General features: G+C 32.2%; 5 protein-coding genes across 5 annotated transcripts in view; 1 reads left to right on the plus strand and 4 right to left on the minus strand.

Annotated features, from left to right (window-relative positions):
- LOC123701705 (oxidative stress-induced growth inhibitor 1-like) overlaps nt 1–2,767 on the minus strand; it is a 40,111-nt gene extending 37,344 nt beyond the window's left edge. Inside the window, exon 1 of the mRNA XM_045649211.1 lies at nt 2,563–2,767. The gene's annotated coding sequence lies outside the window, so the exon portion shown is untranslated. The remainder of the gene's footprint in view (nt 1–2,562) is intronic.
- A 565-nt stretch (nt 2,768–3,332) lies between these two features.
- LOC123701718 (ubiquitin-conjugating enzyme E2 T-like) lies at nt 3,333–4,248 on the plus strand. The gene is made up of 2 exons (XM_045649225.1): nt 3,333–3,669; nt 3,861–4,248. Exons 1-2 carry the CDS (start codon nt 3,411–3,413, stop codon nt 4,073–4,075), a joined length of 474 nt encoding a protein of 157 aa, XP_045505181.1. The 5' UTR covers nt 3,333–3,410; the 3' UTR covers nt 4,076–4,248.
- A 1,823-nt stretch (nt 4,249–6,071) lies between these two features.
- LOC123701723 (kxDL motif-containing protein CG10681) lies at nt 6,072–8,218 on the minus strand. Its single transcript, XM_045649230.1, has 3 exons — nt 7,930–8,218; nt 7,421–7,594; nt 6,072–6,449 (listed from the first exon to the last, which is right to left on the minus strand). The coding sequence occupies exons 1-3, from the start codon at nt 8,070–8,072 to the stop codon at nt 6,173–6,175; spliced, it is 594 nt and encodes a 197-aa protein (XP_045505186.1). The 5' UTR covers nt 8,073–8,218; the 3' UTR covers nt 6,072–6,172.
- Nucleotides 8,219–10,264: 2,046 nt separating this feature from the next.
- On the minus strand, nt 10,265–11,383 carry LOC123701786. Its single transcript, XM_045649344.1, has one exon. The coding sequence runs from the start codon at nt 11,210–11,212 to the stop codon at nt 10,265–10,267; it is 948 nt and encodes a 315-aa protein (XP_045505300.1). The 5' UTR covers nt 11,213–11,383.
- A 497-nt stretch (nt 11,384–11,880) lies between these two features.
- Nucleotides 11,881–12,869, minus strand: LOC123701804. Its single transcript, XM_045649366.1, has 2 exons — nt 12,803–12,869; nt 11,881–12,537 (listed from the first exon to the last, which is right to left on the minus strand). Exons 1-2 carry the CDS (start codon nt 12,812–12,814, stop codon nt 11,881–11,883), a joined length of 669 nt encoding a protein of 222 aa, XP_045505322.1. The 5' UTR covers nt 12,815–12,869.
- Between the last annotated feature and the right edge of the window lie 7,675 nt (nt 12,870–20,544).

Consider the following 20,544-nt stretch of genomic DNA (forward strand, 5'->3'; position numbering starts at 1 on the left):
TAATATTAGTTTGGATTATCGGGCAAGTATATAAGAAATTGCGACATATTGCGTCATATTAAAACAGTTAATTGAAAAAAAGTATTTATAAATAAATTTCATGAATTACAAATTTTAATTTATTTATTCTTGCCAATAAAATATTTTTTAAGTGATACTTCTTTAGGCGCGTTGGAGTAAAATTTAATGATCGCGTCATGGCAATACCATACCGTCACGTCATGGAGTAACGCGACGATTTTAGTATCTTTGAGTTTTGTCATAAAAGTTTCACTTCTGACACGTGTGCTCGGCATACACGCTCTTTTTTTTTACTTAACAATTCAATTGTTATAACATTAGATATTTCAGAGGTACAAAATACAATTAATAATACAGACAGTAAATGCTAGTTTAAACATAAATAGCTTATGACAAAATCGTCTGAACGGTAATAATTAATAAAGATTGATGACAATTAACAAGACCAATTTAACTTTAAAATTGCACTAAGTGATTCTCCTGACTTTCCATACTGAAATGTGTAATTTTATACTAGACAATTTTATATTTTAAAGTTTCCTTATTTATCATCATAATGTAGATTCATCATTGCAGAGGCCTTATCTAACTCAAACTCAAAAATTTATTTATTCAATAAGACTTCTTCTAAAAGTCCTTTTGAATCGTCATAAGTTCATAACATATTTTTATAATTTACCACAAATTTGGAAAGCATCTATGGAGATATACTAATGATATTGTCAGATTTGTATTTTTTTTTGTTAACTTATTTAACAAATAGTAATTTAATACTACTAATAATAATATTATTAATGCAAAAGTTTGTGTGTTTGTTACCCTTTCACGCAAATACTATAGAACCGATTACAATGAAATTTAGCACACATATAGAGGGTAACTTGGATTAACATATAGGATTGGTTTTATTCCGGAAATCCCACGGGAACGGGAACTAAGCGGGTTTTTCTTTGAAAACGCGGGCGAAGCCGCAGGCGGAAAGCTAGTCTTCTATAAACACATTGATACATAATGTTTTATGAAATTCTCAAAAACAAACTCTATTGTTCAATTGTTTTACTATAGGCTTGTTATAATGTAATTTATAAGCAATACCAGGAAAGTTATTGTAAAAATAAGATTAATCTATTCGATTCGATTGCTCAGGCGGGTCACGAGTGGCTGAATTGGTTAGGCATCCGCCCCGGAATGGCGCGAAGGATGCGGGTTCAAGTCCCGCCTCGTGATCGAATTTTTTCTATTCTTTATAAATTTATATTTATAAAGCATTTGAATGCCATAAAAACCAAAAAATATAAATTCAAGAAAAGGTCGTGTTCCATCGTTACAATATTGTATTCACTGAAAAGTGCTTCATATTGGTTGAGATGGTTGTTAAATCATCTCAATAGATGGCGCGCGGTGTGTCCCTTAAGACACATAAAACCTAAGGGATAGAATAAATTCGATTGCTCAGGCGGGTCACGAGTGGCTGAGTTGGTTAGGCATCCGCCCCGGAATGGCGCGAAGGATGCGGGTTCAAGTCCCGCCTCGTGATCGAATTTTTTCTATTCTTTATAAATTTATAAGATTAATCTATACTAATATTATAAAGAGGAAAGGTTTGTATGTATGTATGGTTTTCACGCATAAACTACTGAACCAATTATAATGAAATTTAGCACACATATAGAGGGTAACTTGGATTAACACATAGGATAAGGTTTTATCCCGGAAATCCCACGGGAAGGGGAACTATGCGGGTTTTCCTTTGAAAATGCGGGCAAAAAAACTAGTATATTATAATATAGAAATTAAGCAGAATGTTTTTAATTAATTGGCCTGTAATATATGTAATAATAATATGTATAAGTAGGTATAGAATACAAAAAAAAATACCTACATCTTACTGATAATATATTAGCAATTATGTAATGCCTAATCACTTATTCAACATTGACATTTCTCAGAACTAAGATTAATTGCCTGAACATATAACTTAAATATTTTCTCAAGTTATAGCTTCAGATTCAAGTACCTACAGAAACATCAAGAGAAACTATATAGAGAAATAAAATCTATAAGTAACCTATAATAACCGTAGGTGTCACAACATTAACCATTAATTGAATTAAGAAAAAGATTGAAAGGGCTTACCTTGAAATGGTATTTATAAATCAAATCGTACGATGTACGGAACTCTATTGTTGGAAATGTTTTGATTCATTGGAAACGCATTGTCATCGCCGGCTTACGACATTTAAAACTAATCAATAAGTGTGACTATAAACTAGAGCCCTCTTCGTAATTATATACGACAGTCTACATGTGACCTAGATTAACCTTTTTACATATTCTGAAATCGATTACTTATATTTAATTGGTCGCATTCAATCAACATACATTATTTCCGTCAGAACGTATACAATGTGTTCAGTTATGACGATCAATGTCGTTACTGACGATCCAAACATACAATATTGAAAATAATACGCGTCTTGAATATTTCAATACATAAGTATTTCAATATGCACATGTTGGAATAAGAAAAAAAATACTTACCGAAACCTGATGGACCGATCGCTGGCTACACCTATTTTAAAGATACGTATATGAACAGATCACTAAATTAATAATTATGGGAAACTTAGTTATAACCACACCCCAAATAAACTAGTCTGTACACCTTATTATTTTAGAGCTAGATTTTTACTCAAAACGGCAAAACTTTTCACGATAAACTTTACCGAAGTCGAGCACACAGAAATTCGCAGCTCACACTTTGGCTCACACTTTGACTTTACTAGCAGTCGGCTGTCAGCGGGCCGCGGGGAACTGACAATTTTAAAGTCAATGTCATTGACTATTGACGTTTACGTTCGGAAATAGTATGATACAAGTTACAAGTATTAGTTAATAGTAACAAAGCAGTCTTAATTATATTGTATTCAGAACCTATGCAAACTTAGCACCCCATCAATGGAATTTTCGGTCGAAAATGACCTTAATCGATAGGTCTCCGTTAGGTCCTTTAAGGTCCCACAATTTTTTCGTTAGGTCCCTACTATATTATAATATGTTTGTAACTATTGACTGTAAAATATTGCTCTGTGAAAATATCTTAACCACAAACCCAACAAACTGTTATTTTCTAAATTCACGAATATTTTATCATAAGATTTTAAATTGTAATTCTTTTTAATTAGTCTGTCCTTTATATTATTATCTATATTATTTAATCAGAAATCAAAGTTTGACATTGCAACTTTTAAAATTTGACGGAAATTTAAATTTTTTTAATTTGTGTGGAGTTGTACATAGGTACATGTTTTGTATTTAAATAATTGTTCAAGTGCGAATATTGAAATGTTTAAAATCAATTGTTAATAGGAGACGTTAAAATAACTATAATGGCAAGTGAAGGTGCCAGAAAAGCGCGTTTATGTCACGAAATAAAAAGTTTGTTTACAAAACCGCCTTGGGGCATTACATGTTCTCCTGAAAAGGAAGATATTTACGATGCCCTTAATGTTCGAATGTGTGGACCAAAAGGGTCCCCATACGAGTCCGGAGTTTTTAAATTATTGATTAATGTTCCGAGTAATTACCCGTTTGAACCGCCTCAAGTGAAATTTGTTACTTCTGTGTATCATCCAAACATTGATTCAGGTAAATACATTCTGGAAGTTGGAACTATGAATTTATTATAAAGTGAATAAATAGTTGCTAACTTTATAAATTAACTGGCTTCTAAATCATTAAAATGTTATCATTAATCTTTGTTAGTAATAAGGAAAATTATAAATTTTATAGCTTTTGGAGTGAAATACCTTCGTAATTTTATCTTACGGTGATTTCAGCTGGTAGAATATGTATGAACATGTTAAAAATGCCACCAAAAGGGACCTGGTTACCTACAATCACAATAGAAACATTGCTGATCTCCATCCAGACATTGTTGGCACATCCGAACCCAGATGACCCCCTCGTCACAGAAATAGCCATGGAATATAAGTATAATGTGCAAGAATTCGAAGAAAAAGCAAGGAAACATACTAGAGAACATGCTGTGTGAATATTACTTTGCCGACTTGGTGTTATGGCAATACAATGTGATAAGGTGTTATAATGTTTACATAATGACTCTTCTATATATCGACTAACATATTTTACACACAACATTACTTAGTATATGCACAACATGCTGTTACAATCTTAATTCTTAACATATAAGTAAAACATGTGTTTATCAATAGATAATAATGTGACGCTATTGCCGATACATACAAATAATATTTGTAATCTGTGTATGTGTAAACACAAAAATCAACCAAAATTGTGATAATGGATATGTCATAAGAGTAAATAAGAAAAAGATTCTCACAATAAAACTCAAGTATTGCTAAATATTGTTTTATTTTTCAATATTATAAAATTGACATCTTATTTTCAACGCTTTTAGTTACATTAATTGCAAGATTTTTTGGTCTAATTTTCATTGTTCCAGGAAGTTATTTAATACATACATAATATATAATAATATGTAATAGATATAGAATTTTATTTACTTAGAATAGGCATTTGTTATAACATACATAAGTTTTTTCTGTCAAAATTGATGATCAGCCGAAGTAACAAACTAAAAAATTATTATAATTAAATAAAGCACCTTAACAAGCAATGTTAAAAATAATATAGTTAAATAATATGTTATTTTTAAACTCACTAGCTTTTATTACAACTTACAACTACAAATAAATATTTTCATATGATTGAGGGTGATTGCACAGCACCTGTATGAAATACTAGCTGCTCCGCGCGTTTTCACCCCCGTGGCTCCACCCCTGTTGGTCGTAGCGTGATGATATAATATAGCCTTTAACCTTCCTCGATAAATGGGCTATCTAACACTGAAAGAATTTTTCAAATCGGACCAGCAGTTCCCGAGATTAGCGCGTTCAAACAAACAAACAAACTCTCCAGCTTTATAATATTAGTATAGATTAAAAATTAAAATCTGCACTAATATTATAAAGCTGAAGAGTTTGTTTGCTTGAACATGCTAATCGCAACCACGGGTCCGATTTGAAAAATTATTTCACTATTAGATGGTCCATGTGAGCTATTTTTTCACACAATGAGCGTTTTTCTGTCCTTGAGCCCTAATTATTTATATTCATCAAAAATCAATCGAAAAACATAGTAGAAGACATTAACTAGACACAAGTATATTTTATTCAATAGTGGTAACATTAGATCTAAGTAACTAGTAATACTTAAATTAATATGGAAAGTAAAGTAAAGATGTTTCAAGGTTTTTTCTGAACACATTCTTCTTCCTAGAAATAAAATTATTGGAAAAAAAAAATAAGTCAACAATTTTAGAAATTACATAAGTCCAAAAATATTGCATTATGCTGATACAAGTGTTTCCATTTTTATAAACGTGCTTATTGCTAAATCTGCCAAGCTATATCATTTTTCAGCAAATTAATATTTTAAAAAATGAAAATAAAGTTATGGATCTGTCGAATATTGAGAGCCGATTTTTCAATCCTTGCTTAAAATTTATCTGTCCAATAAAGTATTAGGGCGTATTCAGAAAGAAAGCTTGAAACTTATAAGCGCTTATCGGCGCTTGTCAGCGCTGGTAACCTGCGCAGGAAAATATATGAACATGCGCCTATAAGCGCTGATCGGCGCCGACAAGTTCCGACAAGCTTCAGCAATGCTGGTGGCTGCCATATAAAATTTGTTTTGGTCTGCTTCAACCTGCTTCCTTTGTGTAGAACGAACCAGCATTGACAAGCGCCGATAAGCGCTTACAAGTTTCAAGCTTTCTTTCTGAATACGCCCTTACACAAACATTTTAACATGTCACCTGTAAACTGTCATATACGGACAATTAGAATACATTTTTGAAATGGTAGTTTAATACGTTATTCGATGAATAAGTTTTAACCAAGGATTGAAAAATAAGCCCTAAATAAATATAATATGAAGTAACGATTTAGTAATCTATGACAATATTCTCATCATTATATTTTACAGATTCTCATCCAAATAAATTTTGTCATATAGAAGCAGACACTCCACCTTCACTCCAACTCCATACAACAATTATTAATCTATCTAGCATGTTTCTAACTATCACTACCAAAAACTACTAAACTTAACCAGTATCTGTGCTACTATCATCTCCAGAACTAGCACTTTCCGTATCAGAAGAACTACTACTTTTCTTCTTCTCCGCTACATCTGTGTTTTTATCTTTCTTTTTCTTCTTATCACTAGTAGATGGTTTTAAAGTTTCCGTTGATACTGTAGCAACCATTTTGGATTGTATTTTCGTTTCCGATTTCATTTTTGTCTCGTCTTCTTCGTCGAGTGGTTTTTTATTTGCTACAGCTGCGGCTACTGCTTTTTTATAATCGTCTGGATATTGTGTGCTGGAATGTAGGAATATTTAAATAGAATATAATATTAACAAAAATATATGGATTATATTACTAAGGGCTGATTTTTCAATCGTTGGTTAAAACTTATTCATCGAATAACGTATTAAACTACCATTTCAAAAATGTATTCTAATTGTCCGTATTTGACAGTTTACAGGTGACATTTTAAAATGTTCGTGTAATACTTTATTGGATGGATAAATTTTAACCAAGGATTGAAAAATCCACCCTAAATAACTTAAAATATGTATAATGGAAAGTTTAAATAGTGACTGGTATAAATGCAATCGAAGATGGTTATCATTCAGATGGATCTATCTATATTATAAAAATGAATCGTAAAATGTGTTGGTAAGCGCATAACTCGAGAACGGTTGATCCGATTTCGTTAATCCTTTTTTTATAATATTCCATGAAGTACGAGGATGGTTCTTATGGAGTGAAAACGTAAACATGTACCACGGGCGAAGCCGGGGCGGACCGCAGGTCTTTATATATAAAAATGAATCCCAAAATGTGTTGGTAAGCGCATAACTTAAGAACGGCTGAACCGATTTCGATAATTCTTTTTTTATTATATTCCTTGAAGTATGACGATGGTTCTTATGTAGAGAAAACGTAAATATGTACCACGGGCGAAGCCGGGGCGGACCGCTAGTTATCTATAATAATATTATTATACAGCTGAAGAGTTTGTTTGCTTGAACGCACTAATCTCAGGAACTACTAGTCCGATTTTAAAAATTATTTTGGTGTTAGATAGCCCATTTATCGAGGAAGGCTATATAGACTATTTATCATCACCCTAAGACCAACAGAAGCAAGGTAATGCAGGTGAAACCGCGGAGCACAGCTAGTGCATTATATGACTTGCAAAATATCAAATATAACAGTTTTTAAGTAAAAGAATAATGCTATGATTTTATTATGGTAACTTTTGAAAAACATAATTAAAAGCTTACCTCAACTTAGTCTTTATAGCTCTTATTTTCTTAAAAATATAGTTTAGATCTTTCTTCATATCTAATAACAGTTGAGTATGTTTTTTAAACTCTAAAGAAGCTGCGCGGAGTCGACTGGCTGATAACTGATTACAATTTGTAAGCATTTCTGTTGTTTTCTCAAACCTTTGCAACCTGATAACAAATAATTATTCAAATTAAGAAAATATTAATCACTTATTTATTTTACTTCCAATTTTTGATACAAATAGAAACAAATCTATATATATATATATATAAAAGAAAGTCGTGTTAGTTACTCCACTTATAACTCAAGAACGGCTGAACCGATTTAGCTGAAAATTGGCAGGGAGGTAGTTTAGAGCCAGGAGAAGGACATAGGATACTAAATATGTACCACGGGCGAAGCCGGGGCGGACCACTATAGTATATCAATAAAATGTAAATGTTTTCAGAGCATAACTTTCGTAGTTATTTGTCAATTTTTTTTTAATTTATAGGACACTTACATTGTTTTTTGAGCACGGATAATTGCTTCTACATCACTCTGATTGACCATACCAGCCAGACCCTGAACGAACACCTCTGGTGCTGAATAATTCTGAAAACATTCTATTGAAAAATCGCTTTCAGGGGTGTCATTTGCCATCATTAATTCTAGCGGTTCTAATCACTGAGATTATAATTTATTATGTAATATACACTTATTTATTGTCTTTATTACAATTAGATGTGTGTTCTTTTTAATAAAATTTATTAAACTTTGCAATGAAAAATTTGTTGATTATTATTTTAGCTTTCAACCACAGTCCACAGATAACTATATATTAGTCAGAGACTTTCAACTTTCAAGTCACTTGTCACTTGTCAAAGTCAAAAATCAAAATAGCACAACATGTCAATGATTTTTTTTGTCTCCATCATATGAGGCGATAAGGCTGAACTATTTGCCAGTGTCAAGTCTAAGGGGGTCAATAAGGGGGTGCCCTGTTCTGTGGGGGTGCCACTCAAGAAAGAGAATGAGAATAATAAAAATACGTGTGGCACTCGGGGACTGCCGCGGTAAAGCTATTGCATAGCATGCCTTCAAGCCACACCTCCGTGCCTGTCGGAGTTGGAAGCGTGAGGTTTTTCGTTACGCAATTTCTGGATTCGGTCCAGCCCGCGATAGAAGCTATGCAATAGCTTAACCCATGCTTATCCACCGAGCGGCCTGACGAGACCACGACACAATAGATTTTCTATTGTGTCTGTGATTCCGGGGGCTGAGGCCTTAGGTACTGAGGCATTAAAAGACGAAAAATAAGTAAATATAATGTTTGTATGTGTATTACATTTATGTGAATTTAAGGTAGTGTTTAGATATAACGTATTAGCCAATAAGTTTCTTTTTCTGTCTTTCATTTTTTCTCATTTTATAGAAAGCTACGTATACCCATTTGGGCACAATTATTTCATACATATTACATTTTCTATGTGGCATAATCCTCATGTTGCCTTTATTTCCAAGAAGCATATCCACAATTTCATTTGCTAATTCATTATCTTTCATTCTTTTCTGCCTATATCTTTTTTTCAGTTTTTCGAATTCCCGTCTCGGCTTTAAAGTCAAGTAGGGGAGTGATTTCTTTGGTGATAGATTTTTGACATAGTTAAAAATTCGTGTCGTGGCTTGATCTTTAAATTCGTTGTAAAATCTTGCAATTTCTTTAGGTGCAAATTGTATTCTAGAACGTTTAAGTTGTTGCTTTTCGTTACTTTTATCGTCGGTAAGGTCGTAAATGTCATAAAGTAATACTTTAAGAACATTAGACGGATCTTCATCATTTACTTTTGTCTTTTTCTTACTTTTTTCTTTAGTTCGCGTCAAATCAGATTTTAACACGTGTGTTAGTTTGGAGGGATCAGCAGAAAAAATGTTAAGAAAAATATTATTTCTTTGATTATTTGGCACATGAGATATTTCTTTACTTTCTTTAAATTGAAGAAGTTTTTCTTTGTCTTTTCTGTCTTGTTCTAATTGTGCGAATACATCATCAAGAAGCTCATTGATTTTGTTGTTACCATTTGTAGTACCACATCGTCCTGGCCGGCCACACCCGCATCTAGCACTCTTACACATATCGTCTTCGTTTACTTTAGATATCAAATCCTTTACTATATCTTGAGTATCATCTAATGTGTACATTATTTTATCTTCATTGGAGTTAATACTTTCAGGTTCTTGTGAGTTGATATTTTCATCTCTATGTAAAAATTCATAATCGTCAACTTGAAAATTTCTTTGAGAACTGATGTTATGTATTATCTCTACTACTTTGGAAACGAAATTGTTTAATGAATTTTCCTTGCATGATACCAGTGCACCGATGTAAAATAAATTTAAAAGTAAACATTTCATTTTAACAAGAATTACAATGTTAAATCATTTTAAGACTGGATATCGAAAATAAAAGACTAATTTATGCTTTTCTTCATAGCTCTATACAGTCAAGCGTGAAATAAGCAGTTATACGTTATTGCATGTATTAACTTATATTATTTCTGTTTGGCTTTCTGTCTGAATATTGTATTTTGTTACATTTACGTGTACCTACCTTTAATTCAGAACCACATTAAACCTAACGTATTACATTTATAATATTATGAAAAACTCTCGAAATAAAGTTGAATCACTTAATTTAAACATTGTTAGCACTAACTCTACAAAATAAGAAAGAACTGTAGTTCGTATGATACCTATTATAGAGATGTAATTGAAATTATGTTATTGATTTGATTTTACGTCATTGGTCTTTGAAGTGATTTTATTGAAAGGACAGAATAAAACACACATTGATATTACTAATTTATTTGCCCTAAACCTTGAATATCAAGAACAAATGGAACTCCATATTTGGCTTGATCAGGATTTAAGTTTCTCCTCCACGCGTATTTCAATAGTTTCCTAGGTGGCTCTTTATTCTGCATTCTATTCTTTTGGTGTAACGTTAATGGTAATATGCGCTTGCTTGATCTCAATCTTCTACCTTCTTTCTTATTTAACGTCTCCATATACATCCAAACTGGTAAATACACATCATACAAGTTTCGTGTATCTTTATCTGGAATAATTCTTATTTTCTTCATGTCAGTTAATAGAAGATCGAATATGTGTTTGGCTAATGCTTTGTCTGTTATTTTGAAATGTCTATACTTCTCTCGTATATTTTGTACGCCACGACGGACGGCTCTCGGCAGTCCACGCATCGTTTTAAAATTAGATCTATATCTTACGTAATCCATAAGGGCTTTTCTAACATCGTCCACAGCTGATCTATAATAATTAGCCATATCTTCTGGTGTGAGCGGTATCACAACTCTACTGTGTTTGCCTAAAACGGTATTATTCTTACCATTTCCACTGGATATTTCGTTAATTTCTTTCAAAACAGCTTGCAAGAGATTTTGGTTTGAATCGTCGTCATGTATTTCCCCTTCCATATTAGGATTATCTTCTGCAGAATCATCAATTTCTGTATTTTTTAGTTTATAATCAATATCATCCTTGCCACACCTACCTACGCTACAACGCAACGCGTTTAAAATTTCTTCCTCATTTTCTGCTTGTCGGTTAATATTATCTATAATTTTGCTTACGTCACTAGCTACTTCGTATACATCTTTAGCATTGCAGAGACCTCTCGATTTGCCTCTTTTATTACACATTCTGTCTTGCATGTTAATAGAATGGTCATCTTCATCAGCATTACGAAGTTGTTTCAGGAACAATTTTAAATTATTGTTATACATTGGGTCCTTAAATTCATGCAAATAATTATCATCAGTTGTATCTTTATCTTGAGAGTTAATTGTATTGATTATTTCTGCAATATCAGCTAGAAATTTCTCCCGTGACTCATTTGATGCGCTAGCAATAAATGATTGAATAGTAAAACTAAAAAGAAAACAGATTGATTTATTTTTCATTCTCATTTTTATTTTTAAACCTAACCTAACTAAAGACTTGTAGTGAAGTGGTATTTTAATTGATTTTGTGATTATAATTCACAGTAAACCATTCTTAATTAAGCGTGAAATAGGACGAGACTTAATAACGTTACGATTATTTGGAAAATTATTACTATTCATAGTAGTAAAATGATGACTGTGAAATTCACGTAATAGATGACGTCATTGCTTGTTTGAATTATTTTGCATACATATATCTTTACATCGTTAGAATAGAAAACAATAAAGAGCTACTTTAAACAACAGCTGCTAACGGCTATCAATTTTTTGCTATATGTCTTTGCATTTAATAAAAAAATTAAAATATTTTACCTATTTGAGTGGGGTAAAGATAGTACATAGGTACTAAGAAGCATACACGAAGCTATAGAGAGCTATAGAAGGATAATAAGTCAGTTTTTATTTCAATAAGAAGCCAATTTATTAAACAAACAAAATATATCCACGTATCAAGGTGTCTGAAGAAATCCTTCAACCCTCATATTTACTGGAAAGGCATAATGCAATAAAACCTTCTGGTCTTCATCTGGCATGCTGCGTCTGCCTTTACTCACTAAGTTACTAAGAATATCTTCAACATCCTCCAATTTACCCGAATTCTCTTTAACGTTAGCTTTAAATGTATTAAGATTTCTCTTAAAGTCTTCTTCATTGTCACTATTGCTTACGATTTCATCGTGATAAGCGAAATCCTCATTTCGTCTAGCTGAATTTATTCTTAATAAGGCTTCGTTTAGAATGTTATTCAATCGAGCCTCTCTTTCCCTTTTAATGTCATTCAACATCTGCTGTCTCGTTTTACTTAGTGATTTAGATTTTCTAGTCATTCTGCCTTTGTTCGTTTGTCGTCTATGTTTATGTTCGCTTGAGTCGTCTCCTCTTCTTCTAAATATGGGAAATTGGTCTCTATCTTGTCCGTAATTGCGTCTATATTCTTCTGATGATTGTGGGTCCATGGCTGTAACTCCGTAGTACTTATTTTGTTTCCGTATGAGGTCGCCCATGTCAAATCTGTCATTGCGAACATCGAACGTAACATCAGCTCTCATCCCAGTGTTCATTGCATATTGAGAGAAGACTGGAGTTATCAGGAAAACAAGTGAAACCTGTGGGTGAAACTTAATTATTACATCATAATTATTTTAATTCCTCTGTGTCGTAATTTCTATAGGGCGTTGATACAATATAAAAAATTCCGAATTCGTCTAATCGTACGAAATATTGAGATAATAAATCTAAGCCATCATATATAGCTGTTCACACTTTTGAGACATGCAATTTTGATACGAACTATCCTGATATCGAGGACTTTATTATGATTTGTGTTATCCCTATCTACAATATAATAAGTTTTAAATATTATTTACCCACCACTCTGTCCATGTTTCGTTCTATTGGATTTAATTAACATTTAAAACGACGTTGAAGATTGAGTTTTACATAAAGCAATTTTGTTAATAAAGTTACAAGCATATACTTTATAGTTAATGGTTCGTAGCATTTTATTGATAACTAGTTATACAGCCTGTTGTTGCTTCTTTTTTTTGTTATTTTTTTTTACTATTGATATAAAATTTTTCCTAACTGAAATAGTTAATTAGGTATTTATTTCAGTAGGGAAAACGGGCTAATATGAAATGCAATTTATGAATTAAATATTTGAAGACGTTTACTGTTAGAAGGCTTGTAGCATAGGCGGGAGTAAAATCTATGTCTTTTACCGTTCATGCTTTAGCCCGTTCTGTAGTTCACAATTTTCAAATATTCATGCACAACATTATTTGAAGCTAATAAAATAACAAATATGTTTTTAAGAGGACTGCGGTACAGACCCGCATACTCTTTCACTTGCTCTATCGACTGCTATAAGTACAATTTAAAGCTCTTTTGACCGTCTAACAAAATTACTGGTCCGTAGTCAATAAATTTTTATTTTAGCCCCAAATTTTGAGCTTCTACGGTAGATAGTTAGGACTTATCGTACCTATGTATTTTATGTACTTAGCTACATATGTTTATTATATACGTAGGTTTATATTACATAGGGTTATTTTTAACAAAATTTTATAGTTACAGTCTACAGATCTAAGTATTATTTGGAACAATATTTTTTCAATAGAGTTCATTTAAATTTGCTTCTATAGCTGATATTGTCTTTCCATTTATTACTTGTATAGATCTGTATAAGTGAAACAGTATAAAAAATTACATAAAAATACCTACATGTAATTTAGAAAAATCACTTTCAGAACGCATTCCGCGCTTGGCGAATGGCGGGAAAAAATGCAAATGGCCGCGTGTCGTCACGTCCGCGCGCCATATGCGATCGCGCGTGTCGAGTGTCGACTTGATGTTGTTTTAATTACACGACCGCGTTATGTTTTATTTCGTTTGAAAGTTTTCATAAAATCTGGCGTATTTCAACTATTTTTAACGGTGGACGAGATTAAAGGCGCAGTTCATTAGTCGTTAACTTCTTCGCTAAAAAGCATAGTGAGTCCTCGCAGTCGAGATAACAACTAATGAAAGTTACAAGTTGTTCGTTTCAATGTTTATTTATTTATTTTACATTCACATTTCATAAACAATTTACACATATAGTTATCTAGCAGTCCGCCCCGGCTTCGCCCGTGGTACATATTTAGTTTTCTCGACATAAGAACCATCCTCGTACTTCAAGGAATATAATAAAAAAAGAAGTTATGCGCTTACCAACACATTTTGGGATTCATTTTTATATTATAAGATATGATGTTGGTTCGTTAGACCGTCTGCAGGAATGGGGAAATCCTAGCTATCGTGATATCGACCAATGAAATAAATCAGTCGATATACAAGTACAACTGCAGCGGGTTCAAACACTTTTTCATTATTCAATTTTATTCGTTCTTGTTGGATTAGGAAGACAGAAGGAACAAATCTTTCGCACCTGGCATGTGGGCCATATCGACTAAATGAAAATGGTTCCCTACATGCGGGCCCTGTGGTCTGTTATTTAGAAATCTTTCGTAGGTATTCGGCACATCATTTACTAATGAAATTGCGCTACAATGCAGTTCTTCCTTTCTCTCTTGCTCTGTTTATATAAAATTCCGTCATTTGATTTTTAATTTAACATCAATACTATTACAATGTTGTCTTTAATGAATACAACGCGGTAAAATTAAAATCATTAGCTACTCTATAATAAGTTGAAAAATTTGCTTAAATCTTCAATGAAGTTTATTTCACGGTTTATAGCAAAATATCTTACTACATTCTTTACATATAAAAATACAAGGAGTAAATAGGTCATTTGTTGACCTATTTACTCCTTGTATTTTTTCAAGAATTAACTTAGACTAAGTATATGACGTAAAAGTAAAAACATCAGATTATGCTTATATTATCTGTTTGTAAAGTCGCAAAAGTTAGTTGTGTGCACAAGTGTTCCGAATGTTTGTACACCTGTACACAGCGAACGCGTGCGTCGCTCAGGTGTTAAACAATCTTGCTTATCTTAATTTTAAGGTATTAATTGTTAGTTATATAATGGGGAAATAAGTGTATTATATTAGTAGGTAGGTACAGTCATATTTTAACATTGAGTAGGAATTGTAGAAATCTTTATATTTTTTCAGGCGAATTCTTAAATGTTCCTGTGATGAAGATGATATGTGAAATTAATGTTAAGTCACACCCCGGACACTCCATACAAAATTATAGTTTTGACAGTCACACTGTAGAGACTGCAAATGTGTGTGTAAACTCTTTATGGTTGGCACATTTGTGACTAGCGTAAAAAAAAATTCGCGTTTTTCTGATGAAATACATCCGTAAACAGCACAATATCTAACCATTTTCTACGAAAAACGATAATCACAAATCCAAAATAATAAAATTGCTTTAAGTCAATTTGATTAATGTTGTCAATCTTCGTTGCGTTTCGTCTAAAGACGTCGTTGGTATCGTCCTTGCGGGGAAATGGGTACCATAACATGTCTGATCGTGCGGGGTGAGGTAAGTGTTTAATTTTGGCGGGAGGCGGAGAGTGTCCGTTCTGTAGCGTTTAGCTACTATTATGTATTCTGTGGTTAAGTGACAACGACTGTTTAAAAACACATCAGAAGAAAGACATCGATAACAATATTAAGTTTTATCTAGCATTAAAATATGCAATGTAAACATAAGATAACAAAAATATGACAAATGGAATTCGAATACTGAAAAGGCTAGGCTAGACAATTAATAGTGAAGCAACCACTGAGCCGGTCGTTATAATTTTGAATATAATATAGTTTAATGACATTAACGTTAAGCCGAAAATTAAATTTACTGTCAAATGACTCAAATCATTTCGCATCGTAACTTAATTATATTGCTTTGTTAATGAAATCAGGTGGGCGTTTATTAAAATATTATTATATTCATTTAAATTTAAAGCCTACGCAAGGTTAAAAGCATAAACAAATGAAGCTTTCAATCGGTTAAATTATTCTATAGATATAAATCTAACCTATTTAGGTAATTAACGTTGAATAGCGGAGATTAGCATTTTTTAAACTAAGTATATAACAGTGAATAATTCCACATTTAACACTCTAAATATTAGATAAAACCAACTTGTTAAAAGAAACCGTTAATAAAATGCAAAATACATTAACTAGTACTAAATAATGATAATAATCGTGTGAAATAAAGGAGTGAACAACAGGCCTTGCGAAAGCTCGGGCTTGAACGAGCTTTACTGAAAAACAGGACGCCCAACAAGACTTTTCATTAAAATCTAACCACCATGCTGTGTTCCCGCCCTCTCAGTCGCCGGCCCGCCGCTTCGAAGAGCGGACGTCACTAATTTCCCGCGCTTTTCTACGTCACGCTGACAGCGTTGCGTTCGGAAACTTGTAACCGCATATTTTTTGTGATAACATATTTGTGATTTGTAAGTGTTTGGTGTGAACGATTTTGAGGATTGTCAAGGTAAGCGTTTGTTTTGTTAGAGATGGATTGTAATGCATTTCTAAGATAATGTTAGTGATTTATTTAGAAACATAATAGCATGATGCGTTTGATCTAAAGATATAAACTAAACATTGGTTTACGTTGCAGTTCAGGCACGCAGTGCGGCTGTATGCACTGTATGTTGATGATTTTCTTATTCAGAATTATTTAAGCGGGTGCTCATTGCCTTGTGCATAATTCTTAAAACTTCTATTAGTACAAAAATAAGTTGTACTTATAAAAGTAATGCTGTGTTAATTCTATAAAGCTACTTTTGTTATTTACAAATCTAATTCATTAAATATTTAACAGATTTTATTTTTGAGTAGTGAAATATCAAATATTAATTATACAAGTGTTTACACACGTAAATAAATATCTGAAATTATATTATGTAAAGGGATGATTTAACAGAGCCTACAGGAACAGGTAATATTGAAGCAAATCAATCAAACATTATAATATAAGGTACTTACAGTTACAAAATTTTATCGTACAAGCTACAATGTTTCATATATATATATATATTTATTAGACAAGTAATTTATTTATAAAATAATATCGCTAAACCTTAAATTTTTATCGTTATACTTAAACTATATCTATATTTCGGATACCAATATTATTCAATCCAAAATCCAATACCCGGCTGTATATTATTGCACCCTTTGCCTAGAAATTAAAAAATAAATCTGTCAGATGTTTAATATCACGTGGGCTGTATAGTATTGGCGGGAATAAATAAAATGTTATTACATTTCATGTGATATAGACGGCACCTGGGCCCACATCTGTGCCAGGCCGTCATTAAACCTAACACGTAGAATATGGGTTTTCTTATTATTTTCCATGTAGGTTATAATATTTTTAATGGTTCCTTACTTTAATAGATAGGTATTTAAAAATATGTAACATTATAACATTCTTGGACATTTTTTTTGGCTTTATAACGTCGTTTTTCTAATGAAATTTGAATGATTTTTTCTCCGTGACTTATCTAAAGGACTTGACCAATATTAACAGATATTGTTTCAGTTTTAAGTAGTAAATAAGTTATTTGAAAAGCTTATGAAAGCTCAAGAGCCTGCTATAAGATAACATTTAAAGCGGGCGTACATAAATATGAACACTATTTAGAAATTAAAGATTTTAACGGATTAACGGATTTTAACGGATATTATTATCCTGACGTTTCGCACACTTTGCAGCGAGCGTGGTCATCTCGTTAATCGCGTTTAAAATCCGTTAAAATTTTTGATATCTAAATGTATTATATTCGCGAAAAATCAAACACAAGAAAATACTATAGGTACGTAGTATATATCTGTCAACTGTGATACTATGAACATCATTGTCAGAAATTAACCAATAATATTAAAACGAGATAGGTTTACAAAATATCTGTGTCAAAAACAGCTCAGCAAATGCTGGTCGATGTGTATAAGCATACAAACATATACGAATTGTTCAAACTCAATTGTTTTCATGCGGGTATTCCTCATATGCGGGTATTACGTATTCTAAATTGAATTTATTTTAGTTACCAGCATATTTCTTAAATATCTGAAGCTTTCTACATAGATTGGAACTGATTGAGTAGGTAGTTTTTATGTGATAAAGAAACATTAACAAACATATTAATATCTTCACGAGTAAAAAAACTGCGATTTGCTATTTATATTCATGTGCCGCAAAATAGGGTTAAAAATTAAAGAAATAATGAATATATGGGTACTGTATTTGTCTATGGTCTGTTATAGAGCAAATTATACAATCGCAATTATTTATACCTAACCTGATTAAGCTTTAAAATTCGAATTTCGAAATACAAATTAGTAGGTATCGTTACGTTTCTAGCGCCAAAGAACTTCTCAAAGACCTCGATCCTTACTTATGTTATAGGTACATAGAATGTAAAATTATCAACAACGCATTTACAACTTATTTAAATACTTTTGTAAACAACGAAAGAAAAATCGGACTCATATATATTGGATGTTAGAAACAATTTTCTCGCTGCGGGCACACCTGTGCTGCGATAGGGCTGCCTCTAATAAGGCCAGTTGAGGTTAGGGCTGCGTGTTGGGTTGTAAATTTTTGATTTGAGTTTTTGAGTTGAGATATTAAATTTTTATATGTTGTGAATATAGCGATACAATTTAATTTAATTTCACTTCGGGATGATATTAGTACTTATACATTTTTTATCATTGTTTTATTAGGTGCAACTAAATCAGATAAAATATTTATTTTACAATTTATTATTTCATCAAATCTATAATATAAAAATTAATCCCAAAATGTGTTGGTAAGCGCATAACTCGAGAACGGCTGAACCGATTTCGATAATTCTTTTTTTATTATATTCCTTGAAGTACGAGGATGGTTCTTATGTAGAGAAAACGTAAATATGTACCACGGGCGGAGCCGGGGCGGACCGCTAGTAATTTATAAATATTAGCTCTTTGTAATAAACAAGACCAGAATCAAGTGAGTGTAGACAGAGCATTATGTTACGCTGAGATTTGAATTCAGAATATATTCTAATCTAAAGCCTAACAAACCGCCTGGCTAGGGGTCGAGAAAGATCTATCACTCAAAGGCTCAAATACGGGCGCCAAAATAACATATTATCTACAAGAAAATGACGGATTTATTCGATAATTCATTGGTAGAAACGTTATTAGTAAAATGGTAAGAAAGGGTAAGAATTTAAGTTATATTTCGAATGTTAATTTATTTTGTAATAAGGGCCGATTTTTCAATGCTTGGATAAAACTTATCCGTCCAATAACCTACACGATAATATTAAAATGTCACGTAAACTGTCAAATACGGGCAATTAGAATACGTTTTTAAAATGGTAGTTTTATACATTATTCGACGAATAAGTTTTATCCAAGCATTGAAAAATCGGCCCTAAGTATAATAAATTTAAGAAATAAACACAAGCAGCTGGCAGAATATGGGCTATGGCAATAATATTATGAACTTACCTACAGTTTTGCCAAAAAACTACGGAACTTCTCAATTCTAAGCGTATTTTCTTCATTCTTTGTTATAAAAAAAAATAAAGATACTCAGCGTTACGCAGCCGTGTTTGATACCACAAAATATACTTCGTTTATTTTTCATTATACATGTATACAGAAGGAATATTGTTAGTTTAGCTGTTGTTATTATAAAGAATGCCATTTGTGGTTTTGACTTCCCTTCTTTAGCATAGAAATAGAATTTATGTTTCCTGCATCTTTTTTAGTCTATGGTCTCATAGAAAGACTTAAAAATTAAAAGTAGTTAAAATTAAACCGACTTATATATACTTAATTATCGATAATTTTGTATGTATGTTTATTGTTTGTCCATGCAGAAACTGATTTAGCTCAAATGTTGTATGTAGATAGATTATGACTGCGTTATACATAGTAGTTTCTCCTTCCCCTTTACACAAGAATAAAAAAATTTTTTTCACACACGGCGCGGGCGCGATCTCATCCCACAATGTCAAGCTTATAGCTTGACATTATTTTTATTGAATTTATATTTTTGGTTTTTTATGGCATTCAAATGCTTTATAAATATAAATTTATAAAGAATAGAAAAAATTCGATCACGAGGCGGGACTTGAACCCGCATCCTTCGCGCCATTCCGTGATCGAATTTTTTCTATTCTTTATAAATTTATATTTATAAAGCATTTGAATGCCATAAAAAACCAAAAATATAAATTCAAGAAAAGGTCGTGTTCCATCGTTACAATATTGTATTCACTGAAAAGTGCTTCATGTTGGTTGAGATGGTTGTTAAATCATCGCAATAGATGGCGCGCGGTGTGTCCCTTAAGACACATAAAACTGAAAGGATAGAATAAATTCGATTGCTCAGGCGGGTCACGAGTGGCTGAGTTGGTTAGGCATCCGCCCCGGAATGGCGCGAAGGATGCGGGTTCAAGTCCCGCCTCGTGATCGAATTTTTTCTATTCTTTATAAATTTATATTTATAAAGCATTTGAATGCCATAAAAAACCAAAAATATAAATTCAAGAAAAGGTCGTGTTCCATCGTTACAATATTGTATTCACTGAAAAGTGCTTCATGTTGGTTGAGATGGTTGTTAAATCATCGCAATAGATG

This window comes from Colias croceus, chromosome 22 (assembly GCF_905220415.1).
Source record: "Colias croceus chromosome 22, ilColCroc2.1".
NCBI lineage: Eukaryota > Metazoa > Arthropoda > Insecta > Lepidoptera > Pieridae > Colias > Colias croceus.